Raw genomic sequence first — 8,450 nt, 5'->3', positions numbered from 1 at the left:
TCCCTAGCCGGCAGCCGTGGGCGGGCGGCGCTTCTGCCGGACTGCATCTCCCGGCGTGCCCCGAGGCGGCGCGCGCCCGGCCCCGCCCCACCCCGCCTTGCCCCGCCCGCGCCGGGGCCCTGAGCCGCAGCCGGAGGAGCCAGCGAGAGGAGATCGAGACGAGAGGAGAGAGAGGAGGCCGCGGAGCCAGGAGGAGGAGGAGGCGGAGGAGGAGAAGGAGGAGGAGGAGGAGAGGAGGAGGAGGAGGAGCGGCGGCGAGCGGGTGAGGGGCGGACGGACAGGGGAAAGGACGGACGGAGGGAGGGCCGGACGGGGAAGGGAGGGGAGCGCCGAGGCCCAGGCCGCCGCCGCCGCCGCCGCCGCCGCCGCCGCCGCCGCCGGGGTAAGATGGCCGCCCGGCTCAGGCCCCTGAGCGGAGCCGCGTCGCCGTCTACGCCGCCCGCCGGAGCTCGGCGGGAGGGGCTCACGGCCTGGGGCGCGGCCGGGGGACTCTTTTCTTGGGGGCCGCGCAGGGCCGGCGATCGTGGGCCCCGGCCTCGGTGGCAGGAGGGGCCGCTGTCCGAGCGGGACCCCCGGCATCCCAGGGAGCGCCCCAGGCCGGGTCCGTGCGGACGTGCTGCCGGACACCGGGAGGCGGGCGGAGCGGGCCGGGGTCTGCTGGGGGATGCCTGGTTGGAGCAGGGAGGGCCATCTTTGGGGTCGTTGGCCAGAGGGGCAGGGCTGCGACGTCCGTGGGGAAGGGACTGCCTGGCGGGGCCTGGGGCCGTCGGCTAGCACGGAGGGGGCGCACAGGTGTCATACGAGGGGCCAGGATGGAGGGCCCCGTCATAGGGGGGGCCCACGGCCCCCAGATTTTACCGGTGGGGGCGGGGGCAGCAGAAGGGCCTTGGCGCGGCCCTTCCCATTCTTGACATCGGCTGAGAGAGGAGAGGTGAATCGCCAGGAGGATCTTTGAGAAGTCATCTGTTTAATCCACCCCCAAACCAACCCCCCTCCCCAAACATATAGAGGAGCAAATAAGGCTTAAATGAGGGCAGGGATTTATCCAAAGCCACCCTTCAAATTGGGGCTAGTTGGACCTCAGCCAAAGCCTAGCCTTCTGCTCCCCAGCCCAGCGTCAGTGTTTTTTTGGTTCTGGATGGGGTCTTTGCAACCTGCTGGGGTTGGGGGGGGGGCTGCTTTCTAGGGGAAGACTGAGCTTCTGGAGGGTAGAGCTTATAAATGGAGAAGGGGATGGCTAGGCGTGAGAGGGAATACAGGGTGGAGGGGAGCACAAGGGAAATGAGGGGGTGCCAGAGTGTGGAGGTCTTTATGAGAATCTGCGGAGGACCACTGTGACAGTATGGCAGTAAGAGAAAGGGTAGACTTCTATTTGAGTCTGGGTATCAGTGGATATTAGAGGTCTAACGAGGCCTGAGAAAGCTATATGAGGCGAGAGGGATCACCTGTGGCTGTCTGAGTAGGGTAAGGATCTCTATGGGAAGTAGTGGGGACCTTTGGGATTAGGAGAGGCATCTGCTGGTTGCGGTTGAGGAGTTAGGAATTCCTCTGAGGCCTGAATGTCAAGAGGGGGATGGGACACCAGGAATAAGAAATGAAGGGGACCTTGGGGCTGGGACCTTCTGTAGTGCCCAGAGTGAGCCTTGGGTGTTTGCTGCTAATCAGATGGCTTGAGAGTGGGCCCTAGGGACTGACTGGGGCAGGCAGGCAGGGAGCAAAGCAAAGGGTCTGCTTTCTTGGGGAGACCTGCCTGCACACTAGTCCCTCCGTTTCCCAGGTGACCATGGAGGATGAGGAGGAGCCGAGAGGCACCTCGGCTGAGGAGCCCCATGACGAGAGGAGAGAGATCCCTGGCCTGCCTGACAGAGACCCTACCCTGGCCCCCAGCGCAGGCCCCTTGCCGTCAGCCATCATCCTGGTGAGTGGGTTAAGCGTGGGTGTCTCCTGGGTGCCTGGGAAGAACGTGTCTGTGGGCCCAGACTTCTGAGTGTCTCTCTTTTTCCCCATTTCTCAGCGCGCTCTCCAGCAGGCAGTAGGGGGTTCGCTGCAAGGGGAGCTGACCAATGAGAAAGGTAGGGAGCATTTGGGGTTGTGGCTTGGGGTCCTCATTGCCCCTCTCCAGGCTTCTGCTGGCCCTTGCCTTGGCCCCCTGCCCCAATCTCTCTTTTTCTCCCTCCTATAGATGTCCCTCGAGCTCGGGGTCCCCGAAGGAAACGCTGTCGGAGCCCCAGAGCTGAGCTCTGCCTCAGGGGAGCAGGCGGGACTGATGCGGCTGCCGTGAGTTTGGGGGCTGGGTGGTGGCTCCTTGGGGCGCCCAGGGTCCCGGATGGCTTAAGGTTCTGGGCTGTTCCTTGAAGAGCTGGACTCCTCTGGTTACAGGTGGTGGACCTTGCTGCCCGCAGCTTTTTGGCTGGGCTCATGGGAGTTCTTGAGACCCCGGACTCCTGGATCCCAGGCCGGCTGGACCTCCCAGCTGCGGAGTGAGTGGTGTGACTGGAGGGAAAGTGGCAGCTGGGTGGGGCCAGGTGGGGCGAGCTTGGCCTTTGAGCCCTCGCTGTCATCCATACCCGTGCAGGGAGGAGCCCCCTGAGATGCTAGAGCTAGTGGCAGAGGTCCAGCTGGGAGACGGAGCTCCCCTCTCTCTACCCATCTCTCATCCACTCCACAGCAGCCGGGCCTGGCGGCTCAACAAGTCAGGTGACCAGGGTGGGGAGATGGGGAGCAGGCTGGGGGGGGGCCTGCTTTGGAGAGGCCGAGGCCTGTCATCCTCATGGCATCCCTTTACTTCCACCTCCCACAGGGTCTCTTCTGCAGCCTGGCTTCCTGGACCCTACCAGTGCCTCCTCCCGTCTCCCACTGCTGACCATGGGCACAGGAGACGGGGGGCCAGCCCCCCCGCCGGCCCCCTCCTCTACCTCCTCCTCTCCTTCATCCTCCCCACGGTCCTCATCGTCCTCCCCCCCCCCCCACCCCCTCCCACAGCTCCTCGCTATGACATCTATGACCCCTTCCACCCCACGGATGAGGCTTATTCCCCACCGCCTGCACCTGAGCAGAAATATGACCCCTTTGAGCCCACGGGCTCCAACCCTAGCTCCTCAGGGGGTACACCATCTCCTGGGGAAGAGGAGGAGGAAGAGGAGGAAGAGGAGGAGGAGGAAGAAGAAGAGGAAGAGGAGGAAGAAGAGGAAGAGGATGAGGAAGGTCTTTCGCACAGTATCAGTCGAATCTCTGAGACGCTGGCAGGCATCTATGACGATAACAGTCTGAGCCAGGATTTCCCCAGTGGGGAGAGCCCTGGGCCAGAGCCTCCACCCCCAGCAGGCTCTGGCTCCCCACCCCAGGCCGACTCAACCCGGGTGGAGGGTGGTCTCCCACGCCGACGGGTCTTTGTGGTGGGGGCTGAGGCAGAGGCTTCAAGAGGGGAGGGCAAGCTGTCCCTGGAGGTAGTTACCACTGGGGCCCCCTTCCCTCCAGCTGCCCCCACCTCTGGACTCTGAGATCGAGGAAGGGGAGATTGTGCAGCCAGAGGAAGAGCTGCGCTTTGCCCCCGTGGCACTGTTCCGTGGAGCTGGGGGCCGAGCACCCCGGCCTACCCCCCCTTCAGCTAGCGCTGCTGCCACCGCCCCAGCTGCCCCGCTGCCCCCTCCGCCAGCTCGGGGCCCCGAGGGCGACGACTTCCTTTCTTTGCATGCGGAGTCTGACGGGGAGGGGGCCCTGCAGGTGGACCTGGGTGACCCTGTCCCCACCGCGCCTCCTGCTACATCCTCCGACCCCCGTTGGACCGGCCTGGATCTTCGGCGCAAGATCCTAACCCAGCGGCGGGAGCGCTATCGGCAGCGGTCTCCCTCCCCAGCCACAGCCCCCGCCGCCCCGCCACAGCCGCCCAGGAAGAAGTCCAAGCGCGATCACAAGCGAGAGGCCAAGGAGACACCGGCCCCGCCAGCCCCAGCCAGCCCGCCGGCCCCTGTGGCCTGGGACCCCAAGAAGCACCGGTCACGGGAGCACAAGCCCAGCTCTCGGTCTTCGCGCCGCCGGTCGCGCTCCCGCTCCCCACGGCCACGGTCGTCCTGGTCTCCAGGCTCCGAGAGGAGGAGAGGGGGGCGCCGGTCCCGGTCCCGAGAGAAGCGGAGGAGGCCGGCGACGAAGGCCTTCCGCATCGCCCCTTCCGGCTTCCTCGTCCTCCAGGCGGGAGCGGCACCGGGCCAAGCATCGCAGCGAAGGCAGCGGCAAGAAGAAGAAGAAACGGTCTCGATCGAGGGGCGAGAAGCGGGGTGGGGGGGCCCCTGAAAAGGGGTCAGCGGCTGGGACGGAGAGGGAGAGCCGGCGTCGGGGTGCCGTGCCCCCGTCCATTCAGGACCTCACGGACCACGACCTTTTTTCCATCAAGCGGACCATCACAGTGGGCAGGGCCGAGAAGCCCACGTCCCGCTCGGCCTCCGTGGCTGGGAGCGGCCCTGCCCCAGCCTCGCCCCTGCCCAAGCGGGAGGTTCTCTATGACTCAGAAGGGCTGAGCTGCGAGGAAAGGGGAGGTGGGGGCGGGAAGGTGTCTAGTGAGAAGGAGCGCAAGCGGTCGGCAGCCCCAGCCCCTCGTGAGAAGGGGAGGAAGAAGACGGCCTCCTCGGAGGGGGCAGAGCGCGAGCGGGATAAAGGGTCCAAGAAGGCCCGGCCGTCCTCAGGCAAAGAAGCAGCCCCCAAGACTGCCAGCGGGGGCGGCGGGCGCAAGGTCAAGCTTCAGTCCAAGGTGGCGGTCCTGATCCGAGAGGGGGTCAGCAGCACGACCTCTGCCAAGGAGGTGGCCACAGCAACGGCCCCCAGCTCCATCGGGGGTCAAATTCAGCCGTGACCGCGAGAGCCGCTCTCCCTTCTTGAAAGCCGACGAGAAGGCATCTGGTGAGCCTGGCAAAGGGGTGGCCCCTGGAGGCCCCAAGCTCAAGAAGGCCAAAATCAAGGCTAAGGCTGGCCTCAAAAAGGTCAAGGGGTCAAAGGTGAAGACGAAAGGCACCAAAACTAAGAAGAAGAAGGCTGGTGGAAGCAGTGGCGGGGCGACCCTGAAGAAGTCCAAGGCTGACAGCTGCAGCCAGGCTGGACCCAAGGGAGCTGAGGAGACTTCTTGGTCAGGGGAGGAACGGGCCCCGGGCAAGCCCCCCAGTCCCCCTACCCCAAAGGCAGCCCCGCCGCCCCCAGCCCTCACACCCGACTCACAGACTGTGGACAGCAGCTGCAAGACACCTGACGTGTCCTTCTTGCCTGAGGAACCAGTTAGGGCCGGAGGCCGGGGTCGAGGCCGAGGAGACCAGGAAGATGGGGATGAGGAAGAGGAGGAGGAGGAAGAAGAAGAGGAGCAGCCTGGCACCACCACGGCCTCTGGGGGAGGAGCAGGAGCAGGAGCAGGAGGGGCAGGTGGTATTGGCACGGCCGAGGCTGCGCCAGAGGAGGGGCCCCCGACCCGGGCCCCCCCAGCCCCCAGTGCCCCCACCCCCCATGCCTTGGAATTTGCCAGCCGGGGTGGATTGTGCCACCAGCGGTGTGTTGGCCTGTGAGTCAGGGCTGATCTAGAGGGGAGTGGGGTTGGGGTGGTGCAGCAGGGAGGGAAGGGCCTAGGCATGCAGTAAGGAGAGTGTGGAAACAGTGAAAAAGGATCGGGGGGTGGCATGGGCACAGACCACTGGGGGAGACAAGGGCTGGTCACAGGCTCAGGGTGCTGATGAGCTGGGTCGACTTGGACTGGGCCTACCCTGACCCGTTATCTTCTCTGGCCTTTCTGTCTTCCTAGTGACTGCTCTGCTCTTCAAGATGGAGGAGGCCAATCTGGCCAGCCGGGCCAAAGCCCAGGAACTGATCCAGGCCACCAACCAGGTTGGGATCCAGCAGGGGGCTGAGAGTAGCTGGGGAGGCACTGAGGGGCTCTGAGCATCTACCTTCATCTTCACTCTCCCCACAGATCCTCGGCCATGCAAAGCCACCCTCAGCCCTGGGTGGGGCTCAGGCCCCAGGTGGCACTGTGCTGGGGCTACCCCCTGGGCCCTCAGGCTACCTGCTTCATGGTGGGGGCAGCATGGGGCTGCCTCTGGGTGGTTGCAGCTCCTCTCCCCCTTCACCTGGAGGCCTGGCTGGGGGCCCTGACCGCAGGGAAGGCAGCAGCAGCTCCGATGGGCGGATGGACACCGACAAAGTGAGTGCCACTGGAACGGGATGGCACCCAGGGAGGCTGAGGTGGCTGGTAGGGCCTCCCCTCCCCCCTGATCTGTTTCCTGTCCTAAGGCTGGGGGAGGATGAGACAAGCTAGCAGAACCCATGTTCTGAGGGAAGGAAGCAGGCCCATATTAGGGACTCGGGAGATCTGGGCCTGCTGGACAGAGCAAGGCCTGGGGATTCAGAGGGGGCAGGCAGCTTCCTATAGATAGTATCATTTGATTTGGGGCTTACAGGAAGCAGAAGGAGGGTGTTCCAAGGCTGAGGGACTGCCAGGGAAGATGCCCAGAGCTGGGAGGTGGAACAGCTAAGAGGCCGGGGACACTTTATTGAAGAGTATGTGTTGGGGATGAGGCCTAGGGGTACTGGAAAGGCAGGGGGGAGCTTCGCTCTAAAGGCCATCTGGAGGATTACCTTTGAACTTGGAAGCCACTGGGAACCACTGGAGTTTATGGAGTAGGGGGCAACATGGTCGGGCCTGTGCTTAAGGAAACTGTGACTGAATGGAGAATGAACTGCAGGCAGGCAGGCCCCCCCCCAGCAGCTGTTGCCATAGTCCAGGGGTGAGGGGATGAGGGTCAGCGCCAGGGGAGTGGCAGGGTCAGAGGAGAGAAGGGGCATGGTGGGGAGATTTTGCAGAGGAGAAATCGACAGACCCTGGCACCATGTTGGATCTGGGGGTGAGAGTGTAAGGAGCCTGGGATGACTCCTAGGCAGGAGCCTGAGGGACTGGCAGGGTGGCTGCCCTCCATAGTTGTGGGGAAGGTGGCGGAGGTGGGGTGGCTTAAGGGGAAAGAGAACAAGTTCAGTTTTGAATGTACTGAGATTGATGTCCTGTTTGAGATGTCTGAAAGTCACTTGGAGACTTGGGCTTGGGGGACAGCAGGTTTTGAAGCAGAAGAAAGTAGATTTGAGAATGATCAGCATAGAAATGGTAATTAAATCCATGGGAGCTAAGGTCCCCCAAGTGAGGTAGGACAGAGGGAAAAGGGCCCAAGGACAGACCCTGAGGGATGCCTATGGTGAGAGGGCCTGATCCGAAGGAGGCAGAGAGATGGGAGGAGAACGCTGGGGGGAGTGAGGGGGAAGGGAGAGAAAGAGAAGGAAAGCTAGGAGGGGGCGGAGGGGCAGGTTCCTCAAAGAGAGCAGATGGTGCCCCACAACATCCTGGGCTGCAGAGAACAGAAGACGACCTAGCCACTGGGTTTGTCAGGAAATGGTTGGTAGCGAGGGGCAGTGCCTGGGCTGGCTCTGGGCATCGCCCCCTGCTCTCCTGGTGACTCCCACCCTGGCCTGTCTGTGTCTCTCAGTACCTGAAAAAGCTGCATACACAGGAGCGGGCAGTGGAGGAAGTGAAGCTGGCCATCAAGCCCTACTACCAGAAAAAGGACATCACCAAGGAGGAGTACAAGGACATCCTAAGGAAGGCTGTGCACAAGGTGGGGCTGGAGAGACAGGCGGGGGGGAGGGATGGTGGGGAGGGAGGGACAGAGGCAGGCTCCCTGGGCCTGGATTGGCACTGACCATGACCTCACCACGGCCAGATCTGTCACAGCAAGAGTGGGGAAATCAACCCCCGTGAAGGTGAGCAACCTGGTCCGGGGCCTACGTCCAGCGCTACCGCTACTTTCGCAAGCACGGCCGCAAGCCTGGTGATCCCTCTGGGCCTTCTCGGCAGTCCAAGGAGCCTGCACCTCCTGACAAGTGTGGCCCGGTCCTGCCTGTGCCCCCGCTCTGAGCCCTGCCTGTCTGGGCCCTGACATATTTATGTCTCTCCTTCTTTCCCTCCTTGGCCACAGCTTCGTGGGATTGGGGGCGATGGGGGAGGGGACACGTCTGGCCCAGCTAGACTTCTCCCCGATGCCCCCAGGCCCACTTCTTCCCTCCTTGTGCCCTCTTCTCTCCAGCCCTAGTTAAGGATTTCATGAAATGTTACACCCTCCAGCTTTGCCTCTGGCCCCTTCTTTTTCTGGGGGTCACCCAGGGAGATGGGGAGGGCATTGGAGGCTGGAATTGAGCCTTGACCCTGGCTGTGCTTGGACTGTGGAGGAAGGAGAGGAACTTCTTTCTCCTGGGGCTGTGGTTATGGGCATTGCACATGGGGATGCTGGGGTAGCTGTCCCTTGTATCCCAAAACTCAGCTTTTGGAAGGGCTTCCAGGGCCTGAGGCATCCACCTCTGTGCCCCTTTGTAAAGCAGGAGTGCAGGCCAGGCCAGAGGCCAGCCCCCACTCAGAAAGGTGAGGGACTCGGAGG

At 63.4% G+C, this 8,450-nt stretch overlaps 1 protein-coding gene across 1 annotated transcript; it reads left to right on the top strand.

Moving 5' to 3' along the window:
* Positions 1-205: 205 nt before the first annotated feature.
* Positions 206-8,139, top strand: SCAF1 (SR-related CTD associated factor 1). The gene is given in 18 exon segments (XM_078145977.1): positions 206-262; positions 1,778-1,918; positions 2,015-2,072; positions 2,183-2,277; positions 2,380-2,480; positions 2,576-2,697; positions 2,801-2,953; positions 2,956-3,475; positions 3,477-4,137; positions 4,139-4,822; positions 4,824-5,456; positions 5,458-5,539; positions 5,777-5,859; positions 5,945-6,175; positions 7,506-7,634; positions 7,740-7,769; positions 7,771-7,797; positions 7,799-8,139. Coding segments are annotated over 17 exon segments (3,879 nt in total). The 5' UTR covers positions 206-262; positions 1,778-1,783; the 3' UTR covers positions 7,934-8,139.
* The last annotated feature ends 311 nt before the right edge of the window (positions 8,140-8,450 follow it).

The sequence above is a fragment of the Phascolarctos cinereus genome, unplaced genomic scaffold, assembly GCF_003287225.1.
Source record: "Phascolarctos cinereus isolate Bilbo 61053 unplaced genomic scaffold, phaCin_HiC Scaffold_726;HRSCAF=1367, whole genome shotgun sequence".
NCBI classification, from domain to species: Eukaryota; Metazoa; Chordata; class Mammalia; order Diprotodontia; family Phascolarctidae; genus Phascolarctos; species Phascolarctos cinereus.
The sequence above is the reverse complement of the archived record's forward strand: the minus strand, read 5'-3'. Positions and strand labels throughout refer to the sequence as shown.